General features: G+C 44.4%; 1 protein-coding gene across 4 annotated transcripts in view; it reads left to right on the plus strand.

Annotated features, from left to right (window-relative positions):
* The window catches only part of rbfox1 (RNA binding fox-1 homolog 1), a 191,394-nt gene that overhangs the window by 62,460 nt on the left and 102,659 nt on the right, over positions 1-26,275 (plus strand). Inside the window, exon 1 of one of the 4 annotated variants that reach the window (XM_086132303.1) lies at positions 23,828-25,434. The exons of the other annotated variants lie outside the window; for them this stretch is intronic. Within the exon in view, the coding sequence (XP_085988429.1) occupies positions 25,423-25,434 (12 nt within the window). The 5' untranslated portion in view covers positions 23,828-25,422. Of the gene's footprint in view, positions 1-23,827; positions 25,435-26,275 lie in introns of those variants that run through there. 4 annotated transcript variants of the gene reach the window in all.

The following is a 26,275-nucleotide window of genomic DNA, read 5'->3' on the forward strand; positions in this document are numbered from 1 at the left end:
CATAATACAGACTCATTAACACATTTCAAATCCAGCCTCAAAACACATCTGTTTAGACAAGCCTATTCACTCGGACCATAAAGCCATTATTTTTATTTATTTATTTTTTGCCCATATGTCTGGCTGTGTGGCCCAATGCATCGCAATCAAAGGGAATGATGCAAACGGGATTCATCAAAAATTCAAGTTTTACATAAATGACTGATACTGGCTAGGACAGTTTGATTTATTGGCGCAAGGGTTCTCATACTTTAATATTCGGTTTTGATAATATGTCAGAATGTGATTTATGAAATGTAAAGGACTTTCCAAGCTTTGGCTCTCAGAATAGAAACGTTTCAAATCACAGGTGTCAAACTCTGTTGAATTTGAATTTTCACATTATTGAAACAAATTGAATGCTACAATAAGAATGCATGGATGTGAATGATATTGTATCCGCTTCATCATCAAATCAGTCAGTTCAGTCTGTCAAGTGGGTTGCCTGCAGGGAGGGATTTTTGAAGTCCAACAGGTGTCAGTGGTCAGTGACACAGTATCAACACAGTATCAACACAGTGTGTCATTGTGTCATCACGCTTCATGAGGCCTCATGGACCCATTACTAGTATTTACCAAAATTACAAACAGGAGTACACTGTAAAAAACTCACTCAAATACTCAAAGTCCAGAAAAACACAGGAACCAAAGTAAACTAGTGATGGGTCCAGCAACACCAATGCATTGACGCATTATTATATGAGAAGTGCTTTATGAACGTTTGTACTGTATGTCATACTCCAATTGATTGAGAGGTCCCGCCTATATGGGGGAGTTCCAGAAAGTGACTGCGAGTGAGCACACCGCATGTTTGATGACTCTGCCACGTTGTTATGAAAAAATCACACGAAAAGTAAACCTTGTCTGCTGACCATCATTACATCGGCTAGGCTAGCTTAGCTGTTGTCCTAGTTCAAAGCTGAATATGTGGTGTGGGTGGCGTCGGCGCCGTGAGTACGTGCTCGCGCTCACGCGCGCACAGCAGAGAGCAGCGGACTATCAACTGCTGAGACGCGCTTCACTCGAGTGACGTTGCTACAGTACGTGCATATTATGGAGCAGCTTCCGGACAAATACAAATTGTCCGCCGTGTAGAGCCATTTTGATCTCCTTTTGGAGAATAAGGTATTTATTAAAATCTCCTTGTCTCTCCAAGTGCCTCTCGGATTTTTGACATGTCTTATTCCATTGTGTGTGTGTGTGTTCTCCACAACAGGGGAAATAGCATGCATTAAACGCAACAGACTGAAATTTAAAACACTGGAGCATCTTATTTTTCTAAATCAAAATTTGTGAAGACAAAGCCCACAAGCATCCTCATTCACATGATTTTCACATTATTGAAACACATTGAATGATACAATATGAATGCATGGATGTGAATGATATTGTCAAGGGTCAAGGTCATCTTTATTGTCAAATATGCTTTATGTATGACATGCAGCATAGATGAAATTTCTTCCTCTCAATCCTCAGTGCAAATATGCATGCAAACATGCTGTGCATTAAACACACACAGCTAAGAAAGGATAGCAGCTACACTGTATAAAAAAGACATAATATGTAATATGTACAGTATAAACAGTATAGACGATATAAACAATATAAATAGCATAAACAACAACATAAACAATGGCACTTGTGACTATTTTGGGTAAAGTGAGGTAGTGCATTGTATACACTTCATCATCAAATCAGTCAGTTCAGTCTGTCAAGTGGGTTGGCTGCAGGTATTTTGAAGGTCCAGCAGGTGCCAGTGGTCAGCAACATAGTATCAACACAGTGTGTCAGTGTGTCGACACGCTTCATGAGGCCTCATAGGTTTTAAACAAAACCTATGACAGAAAACAAAAACGTGACAGGAGCACACTGAAACTCACAGCTCACATACAGTGATCAAACAAAGACTGCCAGAACCCAGAGAACGAAATAGAAGCAAAGTGACGAGACAACATGAAACACCTGGACAAGACACAAAGGGTTGAGGGAGCTGATTGGTTCAACACAAGGGACACGAATGATGAGAACAGGGGAACAAGTGCAGGCAAAAAGGGCAAAAAACCAAGTGTAACCTAAACATAACAATAAAAGCTTGCAGAATACAGATTTTAACAAGCGTTGATTTCATAGGTCTGCCTTTTGAGAAAAAAATTCCACCTGATTATGAAACTAACACTGAATTCATAAATATTACTCAGTATATTACTTTATTGCATATTATTGATTTTATTATTATTATTATTATTTTAAAAATCTGGGCAATTCAGGGCATATTCAGAATCAGTGCAAAAAATACTATCTAAATAAATTAATCTAAATAACTTTACTTGCATCTAAAATTTAAAAAAATCATAAAACTGCGGTGACCAGTTTTATTCGAAGGCAAACTATTAAAAATAAATAAATCAATCAATCTATACTGGACAGTCAAACCTTTAAAAGGGGTGCCCATTACATCGATCCTGCTCCACCCGTAGATCTAGGACTGGTCCCAAGTAGATCCGAGGGTTGTAGCGGAGAAAAAAAAAAACAATCATTTGTGTGTCTTTGTACATGTTAGTAATATTAATGTACACTGCACCCTAATCATCCTATCAGTCTCATTTTCACAAACAGATATTTAAAAAATAAAATAAATTAAAACAGGTAAATCTTTAACCTACAGTGGCGCGAGACTTACGTCACCGGAAGTTATTAGTATTCAGCAGTCTGCAATTGCAGGTTGTGATGAGAGTTGTTGCGCTATATATTTTATTGTCATTATTCTCATTCAGAGTTTGCTTTGTGTACAATTCACCGAGGGCATGGGCAAAGAATAGTAATCTAGAGGGCCCAGGGAAGCACTTTAAAATGGTACGTGTGAGCTACGATAGTTAACAGGCTGCAAAAGTGCATCGCATGCCTCTGTGTCAGGCTGTTTCTCGTCATGGTGTGCATGCGTGTGCGAGTGTGTGTATATGTGTGTGTGTGTGTGCGTGCGCGGTAAGGGGCGATCCCGGGAGGTTGGTTGATCGAAAAGTAGATCTTCTGTCCAAAACATTTGGGCCCCCCTGCTTTAGGAGGTCCTCATATCAAGTGATGAAAGGTGTCTTAAAGTGCTTCATGTGAAGTAACAATGTCCAACCAAATGATCCGTCGAAGAACACAGACAAGGTTGACACACATAACTGGAAGTCAAAAGGTTCAGTGAGGTTACGTGCCTGAGGCTATTGCAAAATCTGCCTGATTGAATCCCAACCCCATTAATGACTTGAATCACTTTTTGCTTGTTTCAATGAACATGTAGTCAGTAATAGTGAGGGAAAAGTGTGTGGATCAACAGCAATCAGTTATTATTAATGTGTGTCTGTGTATGTGGGTGTGCGTGCGTTTTTGTGTGTAGATGATGGCACAATAATGTTGGACTTAATGACAGCTAATTGGATCAGGTGGAGAGTCCTTTTCACTGTTGTTTTTTGTGGCGCTGCTTGCTTACATCGATGACAAGGTGATAATGACATTTGCATTGTAAATGTGCCTCTTCAGAAAACAGCAGCCTGACAGAAATCATGGCGATCATAAAGTCCTGCGTCTATGCATCTGTGTTGTTTCGATTGCTGCTTTAATTAGTCTTCCAAATTATGTGTCCAAATAGTCTTCATGAGATGACTTTAATTTTAACAAGCTTTAAAGCCGTAGATAGGAACAAACCATTTAGAATAGTTGAGCAATAATAAACTTGTTTCTCAATGATGCAGTGTATTGTAAAAAAACAAAAAAAACAATGTGGTGAAGGATTCCATCAAGCTTTATTTTATTTTATTGTCATGACAAAATAAATGCCCTTCCGTGAGCCGTCACCTTACCGTGGTGGAGGGGTTTGTGTGTCCCAATGATCCTAGGAGCTAAGTTGTCTGGGGCTTTATGCCCCTGACAGGGTCACCCATGGCAAACAGGTTCTAGGTGAGGGACCAGAAAAAGCACGGCTCAAAGACCCCTTATGATGATTGAAATTAATGGATCTAGGTTTCCCTTGCCCGGACGCGGGTCACCGGGGCCCCCCTCTGGAGCCAGGCCTGGAGGTGGGGCTCGTTGGCGAGCGCCTGGTGGCCGGGCCTACACCCGTGGGGCCCGGCCGGGCTCAGCCCGAAGAGGCAACGTGTGTCCCCCTTCTCATGGGCTCACCACCCATGGGAGGGGCCAAAGGGGTCGGGTGCAATGTGAGCTGGGCAGCAGCCAAAGGCGGGGACCCTGGCGGTCCGACCCTCGGCTGCAGAAGCTAGCTCTAGGGATGTGGAATGTCACCTCTCTGGCAGGGAAGAAGCCCGAGCTGGTGTGTGAGGCAGAGAAGTTCCGACTGGATATAGTCGAACTTGCCTCCACACACAGCCTGGGTTCTGGTACCAGTTCTCTCGAGAGGGGTTGGATTCTCTTCCACTCTGGAGTTGCTCACAGTGAGAGGCGCAGAGCAGGTGTGGGCATAGTCATTGCCCCCCGGGTCAGTACCTGTACATTGGGGTTCACACCGGTAGACGAGAGGGTTGCCTCCCTCCGCCTTCGGGTGGGGGGATGGGTCCTGACCGTTGTTTGTGCATATGCACCAAACAGCAGATCAGCGTACCTACCCTTTTTGGAGTCCTTGGAGGGTGTGCTGGAGAGTATTCCGGCTGGGGACTCCCTTGTTCTGCTGGGGGACTTCAATGTTCACGTGGGCAATGACAGTGAGACCTGGAAGGGCGTGATTGGGAGGAACAGCCCCCCCGAAGTGGTGTTTTGTTGTTGGACTTCTGTGCTCGTCACGGATTGTCCATAACGAACACCTTGTTCAAACATAAGGGTGTCCATATGTGCACTTGGCACCAGGACACCCTAGGCCGCAGTTCGATGATTGACTTTGTGGTTGTATCATCGGATTTGCAGCCGCATGTTTTGGACACTCGGGTGAAGAGAGGGGCGGAGCTGTCAACTGATCACCACCTAGTGGTGAGTAGGCTCCGATGGTGGGGGAAGATGCCGGTCCGTCCTGGCAGACCCAAACGTATTGTGAGGGTTTGTTCGGAGCGTCTGGCGGAGTCCCCTGTCAGAAAGATTTTCAACTCCCACCTCCGGCAGAGCTTTTCCCATGTCCCGGGGGATGCAGGGGACATTGAGTCCGAATGGACCATGTTCCGTCCCTCTATTGTTGAAGCGGCCAATCTGAGTTGTGGACGTAAGGTGGTCGTGGCGGCAACCTCCGTACTCGCTGGTGGACAACAGCAGAAAGGGATGCCGTCAAGCTGAAGAAGGAGTCCTATCGGGCCTTTATGGCCTGTGGGACCCCAGAGGCAGCTGACAGGTATCGACTGGCAAAGCGGAACGCAGCTTCGGTGATCGCCGAGGCAAAAACCCGGGCATGGGAAGAGTTTGGTGAGGCCATGGAAGCCGACTTCCGGATGGCTTCGAGGAAATTCTGGTCCACCATCTGACGTCTCAGGAGGGGGAAGGAGTTTACCACAAACACTGTGTACAGTGGGGATGGGGCGCTGCTGACTTCGACTTGGGACGTTGTGAACCGGTGGGCAGAGTACTTCGAAGACCTCCTCAACTCCACCAACACGCCTTCCTTGGAGGAAGCAGAGTCTGAGGACCCTGAGGTGGGCTCTCCTATCTCTGTGGTTGAAGTCACCGATGTGGTTAAAAAGCTCCTCGGTGGCAAGGCCCCAGGGGTGGATGAGATTCGCCCGGAGTTCCTCAAGGCTCTGGATGTTGTGGGACTGTCCTGGTTGACATGCCTCTGCAAAATCGCGTGGTCATTGGGGAGAGTGCCTCTGGATTGGCAGACCGGGGTGGTGGTCCCTCTTTTTCAAAAGGGGGAGCGGAGGGTGTGTTCCTACTACAGAGGGATCACACTCCTCAGCCTCCCTGGTAAGGTCTATTCAGGGGTGCTCGAGAGAAGGGTCCGTCAGGAAGTCGAGCCTCAGATTGAGGAGGAACAATGCGGTTTTCATCCCGGCCGTGGAACTGTGGACCAGCTCTACACCCTTAGCAGGGTCCTTGAGGGTACGTGGGAACTCGCCCAACCAGTCTACATGTGTTTTGTGGACTTGCAGAAGGCGTTTGACCATGTCCCTCGGGGAGTTCTGTGGGAGGTGCTTCGGGAGTATGGGGTACCGAGCCCCCTGATACGGGCTGTTCGGTCCCTATACCGCCGATGTCAGAGTTTGGTTCGCATTGCCGGCAATAAGTCGGAATCGTTTCCAGTGAGGGTTGGACTCCGCCAAGGCTGCCCTTTGTCGCCGATTCTGTTCATCACCTTTATGGACAGAATTTCTAGGCGCAGCCGAAGCGTTGAGTGGATCCGTTTTGGTGGCCTCAGTATTGCATCTCTGCTTTTTGCAGATGATGTGGTACTGTTGGCACCTTCAAGCAGGGCTCTCCAACTCTCACTGGAACGTTTCGCAGCTGAGTGTGAAGCGGTTGGGATGAATATCAGCATCTCCAAACCTGAAACTATGGTCCTCAGTCGGAAAAGTCTGTGCTTCCCTCCTAAAGCTGCTGCCCCCGCGACCCGACCCCGGATAAGCGGTGGAAAATGGATGGATAGATGGACAAAATAAATGGATGGAGGTGTAATGCCGCGGGAGGTTCAATACACGCAACGCCCACCCAATGCGACGGAAAATACACAACGCTGAAACAAGTTTCCACTTTGCGTTTTTCGATCATCAGATTCTAAACGACGACAAGTTTTTATTGCCGTGCGTTTTACTGTAATTGTGAATGATTTTAACTTTATTCACTTACGTCCTGGAGAACGCGGCACGAGCTTAAAAGCAGCACCCAATCGACATGACCGAAGAAACGTGTTCGCTTCGCCGTTTTCATTCATCAGATTCGAAACGAAGATGTGTAAGCAACTTTTTAATGGCGTGCGTTTTACTGTAATTGCGAAAGATTTTAACTTTATTCACTTACGTCGTGTAGATCATCGCATCGAAACGTAGAAGAACTGTAACGACTGGAGCGGAGCGAGTGAAATGCATCCGTTTGAGCCAGGCTGGACACAAAGTTAAAAAGATCCAGCAGACACTTGGAGTCGGAAAGACGCAAATCTACGAAACTTTAAAAAACAAGGCATCGATTCAACTCCTGATGACAAGCCACCATCCAGCAAGGAAGCAATGCAAATGGCAACAAAAATCCTTCAGTATGCACAAGAATTACCAGACATCGGTGATCAACGGGACAGTTACTTGCAACTAGCAAGAAAACTGTATGACATGCAGGCAAACATTGTCATAAACCAAAGAATGCATCCAACAAAACAATCCAAAATACACATTTTTTTTTCCCAAGAAAGAAAAAAATAAACATTAAAATACTGTACGCATTTTACTGTTGTGATTTCTTTTGGATCCACCTGTATTGCAGTTTTTGTTATATAAACAGTTTTTGGACAGTATATTTTTGTATTTTATTGATTGTGTTGTTACACGTGCATTTTGTCAACATACTTGCAGGTTCATAAAGGACATGTACCATGCTCATTTCCCAAATGAGGAATTTCTGTTATCAGGACAAATTGGATAGCGCAAACACGAGTCCGTACTAGAGAATATTTACTGTTTATCTAATTGTGATGATTAGTTGTAACATCTAAAGTTCCATTTTATCACAGTATTGATATAACGCTCTGACAATGACACTAATCAACAGGAAATTCTAATCAGAGATGGCTTTACATCTTTTTGATGCTGATTCAAAAAAAATACTTTTTCCGGTTTTTGAAATACTTTCATGTTTTGTTTTTAAGTTCGACCCAATAAAAGTCTCTGCACTCCGGATTTTACCATGCAATGTAATTTATAGTAATGACTTTTCAGAAAAACATTCCAACTGTTGCTTGAACTAAACCATCATTTATAAAATTACTAAACACAATATTATTATTATTATTATTATTATTATTGCTGTTGTTAACTATTGATATTTAGAAGAGGGCAGATTTGGAATCATCCATCCATCCATTTTGTAAGCCGCTTCTGTTCATGAAGGGCCGTGGCTGTGCTGGAGCTCATCCCAGCTGCCTTCGGGCAGTAAGCGGGGTACAACCTCAACCGGTTGCAAACCAATCAGAGGGCACAGTTAGACGAACATTCATGCTCACAATCACACTTAGGGACCATTGAGAGTGTTCCATTAACCTAAGGTGTATGTTTTTGCAATGTGGGAGGAAACCAGAGTACCCGGAGAAAACCCACACATGTACAGGGAGGACATGCAAACTCCACACAAAAAGAGCCAGACTCAAACCCTGCACCTCTTCACCGTGAATCCAACGTGCTAACCAGTCGCCTACCGTACTGCCTAATTTGGAATCAGTGTAAAAAATAAATTATCGAGAAAAGTTTGCACGTTCTCCCCGTGCCTGCGTGGGTTTTCTCCGGGTACTCCCACATTCCAAAAACATGCATGGCAGGCTGATTGAACACTCTAAATTGTCCCTAGGTGTGAGTCTGAGGATGAATGGTTGTTCGTCTCTGTGTGCCCTGTGATTGGCAGGCAACCGGTTGGTTCAGGGTGTCCCCCGCCTACAGCCCGAAGACAGCTGGGATAGGCTCGAGCACGCCCCGCGACCCTAGTGAGGATAAAGCGGATCGGAATATGGATGGATGGATGAATTACTAAAGCGTGACCATTATTTGTCCGAAAGTAGCGGTGGCGAACTATAGTCCAGCGAAGACGGAAGTGTGGTTATAGTCATGATCATACACTATCAATTACATTTTTGCTTACCTTGAAATAATGACAGAATAACGATGACGGACGGGTGGCCCGGCTCCTGGCTAGTGACGAATGAATTACTGGCAAAATTTACTGACACGCCCAACTCTAACAAAAATAAATATAATTTGGTGTTTGCATTTGCTGATAAAATATTAGATTATATTTGATATAATTAAAATTGTAACACCGATGCCTGCAACCCTTATACACAGCAAGTATGTTGAACCAATACTTGATCATTCTTCCCATATTTGGAAAATTTAAGTAGTCACAAAATAATGATGTTTCGTTTCCAAGACAACTCATTTTAAACAGAAACTGTGTGTGTGAGTGAGTTACTGATCTTGTCCTGCTATGTATTATTTAAAGCCTGCCTGTACTGCTTGGGATCCCTGCTATTTTCCGTGGGTGTTAAGCGTGCAGAGAGTGCCTCTCGGTTCCGTTGAATAACATTTCCACTCCCGTGTGGTTTTGGGGCCGCAGTAGTACAGAGCCAACATTGCTGGCTCCGTACTGAAACAAAAATCCCCCTGATGTCTGACTCCACTAATACACTGCAGCTGGAACATGGTTTGTGCGTGAATAATATTAACTCACCCAGATGAATATGACGTAGGCAGACAGACATTTGTAGAGAAATTTGTGGTTAAAAATAGGCATCCCAGTAGATTTCCGAGACTTCTGTTGAGCCAACGTCAGAGAATCAGGTCCACATTAGTGAAAATTTAACAGTGTCAACCTTTCTTTTCTTTTTTTTTTTTAAACTGCTTATTTCTTCCCTTTGTTGTGGCCCATATTGGAACAAATTTCTCCATCATTGCAGTTTGGAATTTTTTTTTTTTTTAAAGTCCGAAAACAAACCCAAGACGAAATTTACATTTTCATCAGACGAACGCTGCTTTTCCTACCAAGTACAGTAAATATTCCTATCCCCGGAATTCTATGGAAAGGAATATCCTTCACCCAGAATAAAAACCTATGCATTAACATTTTGACTACGATATTACGTGTTACCGGAACTTGCGTAAGCGGAAATTCCACTACCCGCAACCCGGATGGAGGTGTAATGCCGCGGGAGCTTCAATACACGCAACCCCCACCCGATGCGACGGAAAATACACAACGCTGAAACAAGTTTCCACTTCGCGTTTTCCGATCATCAGATTCTAAACGACGACAAGTTTTTATTGCCATGCGTTTTACTGTAATTGTGAATGATTTTAACTTTATTCACTTACGTCCTGGAGAACGTGGCACGAGCTTAAAAGCAGCACCCACTCGACATGACCGAAGAAACGTGTTCGCTTCGCCGTTTTCATTCATCAGATTCGAAACGAAGATGTGTAAGCAACTTTTTAATGGCGTGCGTTTTACTGTAATTGCGAAAGATTTTAACTTTATTCACTTACGTCGTGTAGATCATCGCATCGAAACGTAGAAGAACTGTAACGACTGGAGCGGAGCGAGTGAAATGCATCCGTTTGAGCCAGGCTGGACACAAAGTTAAAAAGATCCAGCAGACACTTGGAGTCGGAAAGACGCAAATCTACGAAACTTTAAAAAACAAGGCATCGATTCAACTCCTGATGACAAGCCACCATCCAGCAAGGAAGCAATGCAAATGGCAACAAAAATCCTTCAGTATGCACAAGAATTACCAGACATCGGTGATCAACGGGACAGTTACTTGCAACTAGCAAGAAAACTGTATGACATGCAGGCAAACATTGTCATAAACCAAAGAATGCATCCAACAAAACAATCCAAAATACACATTTTTTTTTCCCAAGAAAGAAAAAAATAAACATTAAAATACTGTACGCATTTTACTGTTGTGATTTCTTTTGGATCCACCTGTATTGCAGTTTTTGTTATATAAACAGTTTTTGGACAGTATATTTTTGTATTTTATTGATTGTGTTGTTACACGTGCATTTTGTCAACATACTTGCAGGTTCATAAAGGACATGTACCATGCTCATTTCCCAAATGAGGAATTTCTGTTATCAGGACAAATTGGACAGCGCAAACACGAGTCCGTGCTAGAGAATATTTACTGTATAACCGATGCCTGGTGCCGTGACGCTGTTGTGGTTTGCATGCGCTGCTCATCAACGGTGGAGTTTATGATTATCAAGTGCCGGCCATTCTACCTGCCGAGGGAATTTAGTGCCATGTTGCTGGTAGCAATATACATTCCCCCTGGCTCAACCAACAGCAGGAGTATGGATCTGTCTGAACTCCATCAGCACATCAGTGAGCAGCAGACAGCCCACCCTGACGCCTTTCTCCTCATGTCTGGAGATTTCAATCATGCAAACCCGAAGAGCGTGCTCTCACAACTCCATGGCCACATCAACTTTCCCACAAGAGGCACAAATACTCTGGACAATGTCTACACAACAAACAGAGGATCCTACAAAGCCCTCCCCCTCCCCCACCTTGGTGCCTCAGACCACACCACTGTGATGCTAATGCCAGCGTACAGGCCACTGATGAAAGTCATCCAAACAGTGAGGAAGCAAGTACGAGTGTGGCCTGAGGGGTCCACAGAGGCACTCCAAGACTGTTTCTCCACCACAGACTGGAGTGTGTTTAAACATGCAACCACTAACCTCAATGAGTACGCGGAGACCGTCACGTCCTACATAAGGAAGTGCATGGATGATTTCACAGTCACCAGAACCATCACCATCCGGGCCAATCAGAAGCCATGGCTGACAGGTGAGGTCCACAGGCTCCTGAGGGCCAGGAACACTGCCTTCAGAGCTGGAGACGTGGTAGGCCTCAGGACTGCCAGGGCCAACCTGTCACGAGGCATCAGACTGGCCAAGAGACAATATTCAAGGAGGATTGCAGACCAGTTCAAGGACAGCAGAGACACCAGGAACCTGTGGCGGGGTATCCAGACCATCACGGACTACAAGCCCTCTCTGCACACCTGCGACAGCTTCGTGTCTCTGCTGAACAACCTGAACGACTTCTTCGCCCGTTTTGAGATAGACAACAACACCCCAGCACAGAAGACCCCACCCCCTCCTGGCGACCAGGTGCTGACGCTTTCCCAGGATAGTATGAGGCGTTCCCTCAGGAGAACAAACCTACGGAAAGCGGCAGGTCCTGGCAACATTCCTGGTCGCGTCCTTATAGACTGTGCTGAGGAGCTCACAGATGTTTTCACAGGCATCTTTAACACCTCACTGAGCCAGGCTTTTGTCCCCACTTGTCTCAAAGCCACCACCATCATCCCGGTCCAGAAGAAGTCGTCCTCCTCCAGCTACAATGACTACCGCCCGGTCGCACTCACCCCCATCCTCATGAAGTGCTTCGAGCGGTTAGTCATGAGGCACATAAAGTCTGCCCTCCCCCCCACCCTGGATCCCTACCAGTTTGCATATCGGCAGAACAGATCGGCAGAACAGATCGTTAAGTTGGCGGATGACACGTCTGTAGTGGGGCTCATTAACAACGGCGATGATCTACAGGAATGAGGTGAGCAGGCTGGCCTTGTGGTGTAAAGAAAACAATCTCCACCTGAATGTGGAGAAGACAAAGGAGATTGTTGTGGACTTCAGAAAGACGCACTCCCAGCATGCTCCACTGACCATTAACGATGCCACAGTGGAGAGAGTGAGCAACACCAAGTTCCTGACAGTTTGAGGTCTGATCGCAGACCGAATGGAGTGTGGATCCCACAAACGCAGACTCAGATAAATGGCGATGACAAAAAAAAGTTTTTTTAAGGAAAAGCGAGGGACCGACAAAGTATTCAACAAAAGGTGCTGGCAAAACAGAGCCAGAGAAATCGAACGAGAACACAAAGCGCTTGCCAATTACAAGGATAGAATGATTTTTGAGAACATGAACCTAAACACCTACTGATGAATTGGGTTAGTGTTAAATGAATGGCTGTTTATCTCTGTGTGCCCTGCGATTGTTTGGCAGGCGATTCTGGGTGTCCCCCGCCTGCTGCCCGGAAACAGCTGGGATCAGCTCCAGCATGCCCGCGACCCTTGTGAAGATAATTATGGTGTATGTGTTAGATCGGGGTGCCCAAACTTTTTCGACCCAAGATCTATGTTTCGATCAAACCGAACCTGCCGCTATCGACCCGTTACTGCACACAAACACGCACATACACACGCACACTATGATGAGGAACAGCCTGACGTGGAGGCATGCAAGGCACTTTGGCAGCCTTTTAGCTGTCGTAGCTCACACGTACCATTTCAAAATGCTTCCCTCGGCCCTCCAGATTCCTGTTCTTTGCCCGTGCCCTCGGTGCATTGCACATGAAACAAACTCTGAATGATAATAATGATAACCATAAAAGATGGAGTGCAACAGCTCCGATCGCAAGCTGCAATTGCAGACTGTTGAGCGGTGACAACTTCCGGTGACGCAGGTCACGTGACACCAGTGGCGGGTCATGCATTTCAACCTTAGGCCTTCAGTGACGTCACATACAATAACACAATACAGTATAGGCTCGTCAAGCAGCACTTAATTTCAGGAGCATTTAAAACCATCAAGTATGCATTCACAATTAAGAGCAGGAAACTAAATTTTATAGATATTGTCAAAAAAAAATGATGATTTAAAAATACTAAATTAAATGCCACCCAAATTACGCTGTGTGATCTTAAACAAGTCTCTCCAATAAATTGCACAATGTCGCAATTTCATATAAGACACCAACCAAACAATAACAAAACAAACTATTCTTTTAAAATAAAGTAAACAGATCATTTGCATTTTGAAAATCGGCGATACAACAGCAAATAACTGAAAATGTTAAGCAGTTGAGATTGAACTAACTTTCGTGCATGAAGGTGACTAAAATGCGCCATTATAAATTGCAGGTGAGCAGATTTATTTGATACATTTTTGTATCTTTGTCATTTTATTTCGTTCCCATTAATTTAATCCAAACGTAATAGAATGACAAGAAGAAATGTAAAGTAAAATTCATTTACTCACCAATGTAGTGCCTGTTCACTGAGCTGCACATCTACGCGAGTGTCCCCAAACGTTTTTAAACGCACCGTAGTTTGTAAGTGCCCAGCCGTGCTCTGATGTTTCCTTGCTGCCTTGGTAAAACAACTTAAATGGGTAAATCCAGTGTGGCTCCAAACACCAAATCGGTCCGTTGCAAGCAATCGGCATTCCCGGCAGGACAATTTGCAGCGTTTCTCAGAGGCTGTGCGACACGGGTACCGTTCATAATTGCTCGTCTGAAAATGACGGACAAACCCTTTTCCTTGCTGGGACAGGCTAGCTAGCGCAGGAGTTGGGTGACCTCTTCGCACAATATCCAGCTTTTCGTGGAAGGTCCATCTTGAAAATTGTGTGGAAAGTAGTTCTGCAACCAGATCAACGTCTTCTTCTTCGGCCATTTTGGGTTAAAATGCAGTGATAGCTCCCTCTAGCAGGCGCTAATCCAATCAGCGAACGCGCACGTCCAGTCTCGACGTAAGGCATTCTAGCTGGCCCCGGTGCGCAGACTCGTGATCTGATTGGCTATTGCAACCTGACTGTGCCCGTTCATTTACATCGCACAGGGGCCTGTTCTGTTTAATCTGAAGGCCCCGAGCAAGTTTAATTTACCTGGCAACAAAATCTCTACCATAATAAATAAGTTATTTATCGAGTGGCTTTCAATGTTATTGAAAGCCACTCGACTAAGTGGAAATAATATGACGTAAAGAATACAGAGAATAATTTTGTTTACATATTTATGAATATAAAATAACATGAATTAAATTTATGTTATTGTATGAATGTTTAGGCCAGCAGAGAAGGCCTTGCTGGCCCTGAGGGTCCGCCACTGCGTGACACTGTAGGTTAAAGATTTACCTGCTTTATTTTATTTTATTTTTTAAATACTTTTTGTGAACATGAGAATGATACGATGATTGGGATACATTGTACATTAACACAAAAAGCATATTCCTAACATCTACAAAGACACACAAATGGTTGGGGTTTTTTTTGTTTTTTTTCCCTGCCCTACACCCCTTGCGAACGACTTGGGACCAGTCCGCGACCTACCGGTCAATTGCGATCGACATCATGGGCACCCCTGTGCTAGATGCATGCAATTTGGTACTTTATGGTCCTCTCGGTTTTAAATGCTATGCCACATTCTTGTGTCATCGATAAGCCAATTGCAGAAAATACAGCACTCAATATGGCAACTTTAAAACCAGGCCAGATGCCACAGTTTATGTTTTGGCTCTTCAAAATACGATACATTTTGAAGAAAATTATCATAATTATTCATGACAAACAACAGGGACCTCACACCTCCCAAGCCCTAAGAATAAAAAAAATGAAAAAAATACAAGTGAGGACATACATAAACCGACAAAATACTCTGTAACAGAATACAACTCGGTTGTAAACATACTGTGTATAGCAACTGCACAAACTCATGCAAAATATGATTGTAGGGTCTTGTGCAATTTGGATGCATTGTTCAGAGGTGCTATCAAAAACGCCTAATAGGATATGTGTGTGGATTCTAACTCTTACTCCTGTCAGCTGTTCAAGAGTAGGACAGCAAAGAAAACAGTCTTCAGTCTGGTCGTCCAACATTTCACACATTTTGTCTGTACTCTGCTTTATCTCCCTCAGATTATTATTTTTTTTTTAAAAAGCAGGAAGCTCATCCACATGTACAAAGTAACCTTTGAAAAGAGTGTGCATTTTGGATCGCCTTGGAGGATACTCTATTAAACAGAAAATCTGTAAATGGAACAATCACATTTTGAAGGTGATGTTTCACAAACAGGCTTATAAAGAAGCATTTTGATCCAGACAAAAGAGAGAATATCATTACTATTGTGGGTGTAGATTTACACGAGTGTTTTCACAGTCTGGTGACGGAGTCACGGGTCCTTTGATAATGTGCAAGTGATTGCGCCATGCCGATGCTGACAGATTTTCAACATATTTAGCACTGCGAAATAGTGTCTGCACATCATCTATATGTCATCGCAATGATTTGTAAAGATACTGTAAACAAATACCTCGACAAGCAACATGAGTATTACACTAATTGACAAGTTCTGTGCCTGGATAAGAAACCCCAGGCGACATACAATACTCAAAAAATGTCAAGTTTCCTAGTAACACAGTCCAAATAGTGCATGCAATTTTAGCAGATGAACAGAGCAAAAAGGTTATGACACTGGCATCATCACAGAAACCGATCAAATATTTTATGTCACCTTTGATAGAATGGGATATGATAGCTCTCAAATATGCCTAGCAGATTGATTTGGTCATTGACTTGCTGACCCAGACTACAGAATAAGCCATTTCCAAGTCTTCATAAATGTGTGTGGGAAGCTTTGCTCTCATCTGCATAGCGCTTGTGAACCAAGGTCATTTCACAATTTATAGCCGGGCATTGCTCTGTCAAAGATCCAATTTTAAATGGTGAAACGACCCTTGAATGCATGTCATCACATTATGAACTTGGGGGGAACATCATCCTTTTTATTTTGTGTGTTTTAATAACAACACTTCACAATACATCCAAGTCAATTTTTTTCTTCTGTTTAAACTTGTTACTGAGAAAAAAATAGTCTTGCTAGTGTTGAATTCTTCATACGAACTTCAGCAGTAGCATCTCTGTTTCCAGAAACATGTTTTCCATGAAGTTGATACTGTAGGATTGTGACCCCTTGTGATGATAAACACGATCAAAAAACGGATGGATGGCTTAACAAGCCCACAGTTGACAATTATTTACGTCACATGATAGAAATATAGTGGCCCTTGTAAGCGAGTGAATGCAGTGTTTTAAATACTTTTAAAAAAATAAATAGTAAATGTAAGTGATCAGCAAGCTTTTTGCTTCTTCAATGGTGGGGTGCCAACACAACCTCCTGGGGAAAAAAAAATCTAACACGGTTGGATTACAACACATAACACAAACACTGTTCTCAGATAAGAGGAATGAACAAAGGAATATTCTAAAATTAGGTTGTTTTAATAGAAATCACATTGCTCTTTAAATTTCAGTGAAATGTGGTGGGAGGATGATAGTGGGAGTTTGGCTGACTTATTGAGCTGTTTTGTGTGTGTGTGTGTGTGTGCTTGTGTGTGCCTGTGGGTGTGTATGTGCACACGCGCATGTGTGTTTGCATGTTTGCGTGCGTGTGTGTTCAATCTTCATTCCCTTTTGTAGCTCCGCTCGGTCACACCTTGCTTCATCTCATCCCAAACCATCTGTCAACTACAAGACCAATATAAACACGCATCCAGCACAGACACGCACATGCATGCACGCACACACACCAGGATTGATCCCACCCTTTCCTCAGCAGTGCATCCACTCCTTTTTCAACAACACTCCCTTCCTCTTTGTGTGTCTGGGCCATCAGGCAGTCAGAAGGCCATGGCAGTTTAGGGAGCCATTGATCTGTAGATGATACACTGTCATTGTGTATATGTGTGAAACTATGCACAAGTCTGTCTATCCTGATTTTCCATTTGTGTTTTGATTTATTGCTGACCTTTTCTTTGGTGGACCATAACAGTATCCAGGCTGAGACATACTGTATGTCTGTGGGATGAATTGGAAAATGGTGGGGGAGATAAGAAGGACAACATACAAATATCAGGATTTGTTCAGTCAAGAACATATCAGAGAAAATACTGAATTGCAGTCAAGCAACAAAGCAGATGGAGTCCCAAGATCATGTTAAATAAAACAGGGGTGTCCACGTTCGGTCCTCCAAAGCCCCTATGCAGCCTGTTTTAGATGTCTCCCTCTTCAAACACACCTCCTTCAAATGATCAGGAATGTTATCAGGCTTATCAGAGCTTGCTGATGACCCGATCACTCAAATCAGGTGTGATGGGAGATTGAGACATCTAAAATAGGCCACATAGGGCCTCTCTAGGACCAGACTTGGGCACGCCTGTGTTCAAAGATGTACAGTAAGATAAAGCAGAAATGAAATTGCTTGTTCAAAGCGATATGAAAATCTCATTAGGATATAGTGATCTTTTTTTTTTTCAAATTCAATTCATTGTGCAAAGTGTAATCACAGTAACTGATGGGTTTTTTTTTTCATGTAACAACCCCCCAAAAATGAAGCAATGCATGAACAAATGTTGCACATACCAAGGTTTATGCTGAAACAGTGATTGTAACATATGGTGCTATGTATATAAACAAATATATTCTGAGCCTAGGTAAGTGTCAGGGAACCCGAGAGTTCTACAATTCAGAGATCCATCAAAATCACAAAAACCTGTTTCAACGTCCATTATGCATGACATCAACAGAGACATTGGCAAATATCAAAAGACAGCCAAGGCTTCCAACATAAATTTGGAAAATAATGCAATTTTAATTTCCAGGTCTAGAAACGAGAAAAAAAATCCTCTCTCATGATAAATCCATCGATCCATACACTTTCTGAATATGCCACAGTATACATACAGTATTTTCATACATCCATCCATTTTCTGATCCGCTTATCCTCACAAGGATTGCGGGGGGTGCTGGAGCCCATCCCATTTGACTTCGGCAGTTGGTGAGGTACACCCTGAACTGGTTGCCAGCCAATTGCAGGGCACACAAAGACAAACAACAATCCACGCCCACACTCACACCTACGGACAATTTATGTTGTTCCATCAACCTGCAACACCTGTTTTTTGGAATGTGGGAGCAAACCGCAGTCCCCGCAGAAAATCCACACTGGCACGGGGAGAACATGCAAACTCCACACAGGAAGGCCGGAGCTGGAATCAAACCCTGCACCTTTCCACTGTGAGGCCGATGCGCTAACCAGTCGACCACCGGGTCGACTCTCGCGATATAGCCCATTTTATATCACAATAACAATATGCCACAGTATACATACAGTATATTCAGTAATTCTCTAAATACCAACTTAGAGGCTGTAAAAGAGGATGTATGAGTAGCAACACCCTGGTAAATCATCTTATGTATGCTGACGATCTGGCTATTTTCTCTTTCAACAGCTGTTGAATATATTCTCTGTTAGTGGTGTTTAATTTGATGTAAGATATAATGCCAAAAAGAGTGTTATTCTCTGAAGGGCAAACGGGATAACGTGCTTGCATTCTAATCATTTTACTCTATTTCTTATTTTCTTAACAAATGTGTCTGAGATTTGCTGCGAACCAAGGCTTGCTTTGTTTTAACTCACCCTGATGTGCTTTGAAAAATGCTTTCCTCACTGAAGTTAATGTCACAGGATCTGTGTATGCATCCAGATTGCAGCACTGAACACCTTCCAGTCCGTTTTTTTTCCAAACATGTAACGCGACCATGAACTTCAGCAAGATCAATCAACAGACATCGGCAGCGGTATCGGTCATGCCAAAGATGCTTGGCTATGAGAACAACCTAAACAAGCATGGGCCATCTCTGTGAAAGAGAAGGTTTAAGATTAAGATTAAGATATCCTTTATTTGTCCCGCAATGGGGAAATTACAGTCAGAATTCAGGAAGGAAAAACACTGGGTAGGGAGAGGGGAAAAAAAAACACGCTCGAACTATCCTCTTCTGAGGATAATTTAAGTCCAGGATAAAAAAAAGACCCTAGCACATAAATAAGCATATGACAGTTACAACAAGTCACAAGACATAACATGTAATAAGGGGGAGGATGAATGGGAAGGGGGGATGAGGGGGGGGGGGGCAACCGTGACACAGCTTATCTGACCAGCTGCACGGTCACCGAGCGCTCTGCAGATAATTCTACATCACGGGGGAAAAGAATCGGAGCGATGAAGACGGTGATAATAAGGATGTTTATGCGCGTGTGATTGTCCAGTTGTGTATGTGTAACCGTGTACAGGTCATAGCTGCTTCGTCGAGGTCTGCTCATGAAGACAGTCCTGGCTTATCAGTCCATGGCCGAGAAGGAGGGGGTGATGGTGGGGGCACTAGCTTCCATGCATACTTCCATCCAGGGGAAAGGGTCCAGATAGCGTTGTTTGTTTTGGAGGGACGGCCGCCAACAATTTCAGACAGCCTTGAAACCGTGGCCTGTATCTCTTCACTGGCGCCGATCAGCCAAATCCGCAATCTCTTTCCGCAGCACGGATTCCAACTTCTCCATGTTGTTGTCGATCGTACGGAGTCGCTCCAAAAACCCCATCTATATTGCGGTTGAGCTCAGTCACCGCTTGAGTCTGAGTGATGGACATTCGCGCCAAACCATCCAGAATGACCGGCAGCTTCTTCACTTCCAATAAAGCCGCTCCCGTCGGTTGAATTTTGTGATAGAACAGGAAGCTGCTTACACCAAACAGCAGCATACCTGCTATCAGAAGGCCGTTAATGTAGATGTCTTCCACATCCTCAACGGACAGTATTGCCAGGCACACCGGTCTCCACTTTCTCCATGGATCCAGGGCGTATCCGGCAGCAAATGTCCCCGGAGGGCAAGCAGGCTCCCCACTGCCTGCTCTTTTCGTCGAAAAAATTTTGTCGATTGCATCGAGAGACCAGCCAACTAATTCCATGGTTAGTTCTTCGGATGAAAATACGGTAGGAGGCTAGGAAAAGTTAGACAAAGACAGCACAAAGACTAAGTGGCGAGCAAGGAGAGGGTGGGGGTGAGGGCAGGAGCTGAGCAAAAAGCGTTCGCCTTCGTTGAGAGCCAAGCAGAAAGGGCTCTCGAGGGTTAGAGGCAAAAATAATTAGCCTCCTGACAGAGCAAAGCAAAGTTGTGAAATACAAGAAAGAATTGCCCCAAAAAATGTCCTCAGGCACTTGAGACTGCCAACCAAGGACTCTTAGCTATCTCCTTGAAGAGGTACACGAGAGACTGGTAGAATGAACAAACAAGCTCCCAGTGGCTAGATCACACGACCCGCCCATGGCTGAGAGAGCAAAACTGGAAAACGATACCGTGTTCCAACTGGACTGGAAAACCCGCATGGAGGTACTAGTCATGGCAACATAAGAATAAGTCTGAAACACGATATCAATTGAGGCTGGGGTTTAACACATCAGACAGGGCCCAGGTGCAGGCTGTGCATCGAGACAGTGCAGCATATCACAGCAGGGTGTAACATGCTGGTATGCAAGGCACACGTGGACCTGCATAACCAGGTAGCAAGAATGCTGTACCGAAACATCCATCCATCCATCCATCCATTTTCTGATCTGCTTTATCCTCACAAGGGTTGCAGGGCATGCTGGAGCCCATCCCAGCTGTCTTTGGACAGTAGACGGGAGACACCCTGAACCGGTCGCAGGGCACATAGAGACGAACAACCATCCGCGCTCATACTCACACGAGGGACAATTTAAAGTACTCCATTAACCTGCCATGCATGTTTTTGTAATGTGGAAGGAAACCATCGTACCTGGAAAAAACCCACAAGGGGAGGCTGGATCCAACCCATGACCTCTGCATAGTGAGGTTGACGCGCTAACCACTTGACCACCGGGCCCATACCGAATCATATACTGTATGTACCAAATATGGACTATAGTTCCCAGAATTAAGATGTCAGACATCACCACGGGTGTTTGAGAACAACCAGCGTCCTGTGGGACTTCCAGATCCAGGCTGACAAACAAGTGATAGCCAACCAACATCAGAAGGCAGGGGTCATGATAAATGTAGCAAACCCAAGTGACAGCAATATTTGTAAAAAGGAGCACAAAAAGCTGGAGAAATACAAAGGACCAAAGGAAGAACTCGAGGAAATGTGGATGATGAAGGCAACAGTGGCGTCAGTAGTGATCTGAGCACTGGGGGCAGTTACCCCCAAGCTTCATGGATGGCTTTAGTGGAAACCAGGAACAGCAATCTGAAGGAATCTCCCTGTAGAAGAACACAATACTGGGAACAGTTAAGATCCTGCCTAGAACCCTCAAGCTACGATTCCTCTGGACCCAAGCTTGAAAGACATGCTGCCTGGGCAGACAGCCTGAGTTTGATCTCCGACAGTGTCCCAAGATCCAGTCACGGCTGGTTCACCTTGTATAAAACATGGATGGGTTGCATCAGAAAGGGTATCAGTCATAAAAACGGTTGCTACAGTGGTCATGTGAGTGATTCGTTGTGGGCATCCCTGATAGTGCAAGACTAAAAGTTACATTTTTACTCACAAGTCTGGTTATCAGTGTCACGTTTCGCGTGATGGTCGTGTGGAGGACCCCAAAAAGCAGGGAGGAAGGGAGGAGTGACCACGATGTATTGAACAAAAATGCAAACAGGAGTACACTGGAGAAACTAACTGAAAAACTCAAAGTCCTGAAAACCACGAGAAAACAAAGTAACAAAGAAACAAAAAACCTATGACAAAAACAAAACATAACACGTGCACAGAGACACACACAATGATCAGACACCGACTGTTCGGGCAGAAAGTCCTTTTAACCAAACACTAACTTATGACACAATGACCAACAGGTGTCCCACTGCAGGAGGAGCCCTACAGTGCCATCTGTTGGTCACAAACAGAACCACCCTAACAATCAGGGTTTGGAAAAAATAAGTTTGTCATTTCAAATGTAGAGGATCAGCTCAACGAGCATCTAAGGCAGGGGTAGGGAACTCCGGTTCCTTGAGAGCCATATCCTGCCTGTTTTTGTTATGATTCGGTTTAGGGACCAACAGGTGGCACTGTAGGGCTCCCCCGGTAGCTGCACACCTGTTGGTCATAGGTAATTAGGGCTTTAAAAGGACTCCCAGCCCGAACACTCAGTGTCGGGTCATTGTTTGCTCTTGCTACTGTCATGTTTGTTTGTTTGTTTGTTGTTCCTTTGCTGCTGTCATGTTTGTTCTAGTAGTGTTTTGGTTATTGATAGTTTTTGTTTAAGTCATGGTTTTTGTTTGTTACTTTGGACTTTGTTTTGGATTTAGTTTTCTTTGTTTTAAATACAATTTGTCAAGTACACCCTGCTCCTCCCTCCTGCCTGCTTTTTGGGGTCCACCACCACCACTCAACGTGACAGAATGACCCGACTACCTGGACCCCGCAGGTACTAAGGACTGGTCCCTATTCCACCATGTGCCTGGCGGAGCGCGTCTGCGGCCGACACCCCTTTCCCTTTCAGGCAGCGCTGGTGATGCGGCTGTCCTGTTTGCGTCTCATCAAGCCGCGTCTACGGTGGGCCGAGCCCCGTCCGCGTCCACGTTGAGCCGAGGCTCGTCACGTGTCTGCTGGAGCTGAGTCACATTCACGTCGACGACAAGCCGTGCCACATCCACGCCCACGCCAGGCCGAGCCCCTGTTCACGTCCGGCTGTTCCATGTCCCCCGTTACGTCGAGCTCCGTCGACGTCAGGCCACGCCCAGCCAAAGGATTGCCGTCGCTTTTGTTCCTGTTCCCTGGCGAGGTGAAGGTCACCGTCACTTTTGTTCCTGGTCTCCGGCGAGGCAAGGGTTGCCGTCGCTTCTTGTTCCTGTATTTCGGCGAGGCGAAGGTTGCCGTCGCTTTTGTTCCTGTTCTCCGGCGAGGCAAGGGTTGCCGTCGCTTTTAGTTCCTGTTCCCCGGCGAGGCAAGCCTTTTGGATAACTTTGGGACGTCTGGGATCCGTCCCTTGAGGGAGGGGTACTGTCATGATTCGGTTTAGGGACCAACAGGTGGCACTGTAGGGCTCCCCCGGCAGCTGCACACCTGTTGGTCATAGGTAATTAGGGCTTTAAAAGGACTCCCAGCCCAAACACTCAGTGTCGGGTCATTGTTTGCTCTTGCTACTGTCATGTTTGTTGTTCCTTTGCTGCTGTCATGTTTGTTCTAGTCGTGTTTTGGTTATTGATAGTTTTTGTTTAAGTCATGGTTTTTGTTTGTTACTTTGGACTTTGTTTTGGATTTAGTTTTCTTTGTTTTAAATACAATTTGTCAAGTACACCCTGCTCCTCCCTCCTGCCTGCTTTTTGGGGTCCACAACCACCACGCAACGTGACAGTTTTAGATCCCGCCATACTCCAACACACCTGATTCATGATTGTTTCAGGCCTCTACAGGGATTGCTGATGAGCTGATTGTTTGAATCAGGTGTGCTGGAATAGAGAGGGATCTAAAACAGGCAGATATGGATCACGAGGTACCAGAGTTCCCTACCCCTGATATAAGGCCGAGTACACACTAGGATTATTCCCATCGTAAAATAGTTTTTAAGTGCTTCAAAAGAGGGATGGAGGCGGGAGTGTTGTAAATCGGAGATGTCGGCAAGAAAAGACTTGCTTTGGAAAATATTTCCTGCTTTCTGGGGAACCCACTTTTATACAAAAATTGGTGGGAAGTATTTTGTTTTATTTAACACTTTTTTGTTTATTGGTCAGTGTGTTTCTTTGATTGGCTACTTTCTTTTTTAATATCTAAGGGTGTTGGCCCGACCTTTGTCGGACCCTACTATCGGGATAAACCACTCTTAACACACCTCAGACCAAAGGACAACCTGAGAGTACAGTCTTATTAGTGATTAAAAAAAAAGTCGGGTGTCTGACGTCCTTGGCCAGAAAGGGGCAAAGTTAATTTAATGTTTTCTTTGTTTCAAATTGATAACTGATAATTTCTTGTGGAACGTCTGCTCTGTCTGCCTCACTATGCTTTTGCTTCGTTGATAATAATCATCATCCAGGGTGCTTAAAAAAAAAGGTGGAACGTGAGCTGTTTTTATCAATGAAGAAACTCACTCGCAAGAAAAAAGTCATCCTCCTGCAGCACGTTTGTCACCACTTCAATCACGTATGATCAAACTTTAGGTTGAGTCCATATTTTATTGTTTTTGGCGGATGAAAACATTATCTGTGCAAGCAATGAAGGCTTTATGATGACAACTGATTATTTCTGCTTCTTCTAATTACCATGGGCTGTATTTATTTGAATCAGTCTCGAAAGAAATACAAGAAAGCCGTCTGTATAAGATAATTACTAATTGGCAGAGATAAAACTTGTTTTGCACTGGCACAAGTTTGGCGGTGTCTCATGTCATGGATGTCTGAAAATGAGTATGTAATGGAAAAAACAATCCACTGAAGAGCTTTTGGAGTTTCATCAATCACATCTGCACATCCACATCAGTTAATGGTTTGCTCAGCGGTACCAGCAGGGGGTTCGCCGCATTGACTGTTTTTCTCCATCTTCCTTCTCACTGGCATATGGCATTTTCTAAGTAGGAGGTCTCTGCGACTTATTTCGTATAGTGTAATGGTTGATGTTAAAAATGACACCACCTGCGCTGTGCTTATCCGTTTGAAACATTTATGCTGCCAAAATAGTTCCAGAAACGCTTTACCACATGCGAGAATGATGTCAAAATGGAATAATAATGTTCCTCTTTACAGGAGACAGCATCCAGTACATGATGCCTAAAAAAAAACAATTGCCATATTATGTGAGTCGTACTACTCTCGGTTAGACCTTGGGCAGAAAACCTGTGAGTGGAAGTTAGGAGTGAGACCCAGTTGCAGAAAAAAAAAACCTGGACAGTTTGAAGGAATGCTTCTGTCATTCCCAGTAGCACCTCCTCCTGCTACTCTCACACACACACACACACACACACACACACGCGCGCACACACACACAGAGCTATCCATAATAGATGCTAGCTGTAGGCAAACACTGCAGGGCTGGACTTTACAGCACAGCTGGATGTGCATGGAAGGCTGAGACGACATGGTAGAGCAGGTACCCCTGAGAATACTGTACACGTTTCTTCTCTCTCTTTCACTGTCTCTCTCTCTCTGCTCATCGTCGCTTCTCCAGATACTCTCTTGCACCACACTGTTTGTGCTGCGACTGCAAAAAGCAGCGTGCTACATGCCTCTTTTGCAGTTTGCGTGTGCAGGCGTGCCTGCATGCAAGTGAGCCTCATTTCTACCCTTTCTTCTGAGGAAAAGCTTTAGTAGTCAATAGGTTTATGTGGTGAGAGAGAGAGAGAGAGAGAGAGAGAGTGAAAGTACTGTCGCTGCAGCTGTCAAATGTAAACCAGAAGTGTAATTTTGTTTGTTCACTAGGAAGGGGTGTGTACAACTGTATTCTGAGATGGTTTCAGTAATGTATTTTATAATTTCATATCAATGCTCAGAGCTGTATGCATAATGAAAATAGCATCGGTTGCTGGTGTCATCCCTCTCGTCGACACCATTGATAAAGTGAACCTGTCTGAACTCCACAATAAGAGATTTGTGATTCTCTTTTGAGTTTCAATACTAGTTGTATTCCACTGATCTGAAAGCAACCATTCACATAGATAAAACAATGGTCCCCAACCACTGTTCGCGGGACACTTTGAACTGGGTCTGCAGTAATGAAAGATTAAAAAAACCGTACAGTACTTTCAATTTATTTATTATCTGAGGCTGAAAAAGACTATTTTGAAAAGTGACCCCATTCTTTCCGTTACAAATTTTGAAAAGTGACCCCATTCTTTCTGTTACATATGTCTATGATGGACTATTGAAGCATGTCAAGATGCTAGCTGTCTTGGTCGCTTGGACAAATGGCTGGCCGCTGAAGTGGGGGAATT

Source organism: Hippocampus guttulatus, chromosome 16, assembly GCF_054856545.1.
Source record: "Hippocampus guttulatus isolate MCC_2025c chromosome 16, RoL_Hgut_1.0, whole genome shotgun sequence".
Classification (NCBI taxonomy): Eukaryota; Metazoa; Chordata; class Actinopteri; order Syngnathiformes; family Syngnathidae; genus Hippocampus; species Hippocampus guttulatus.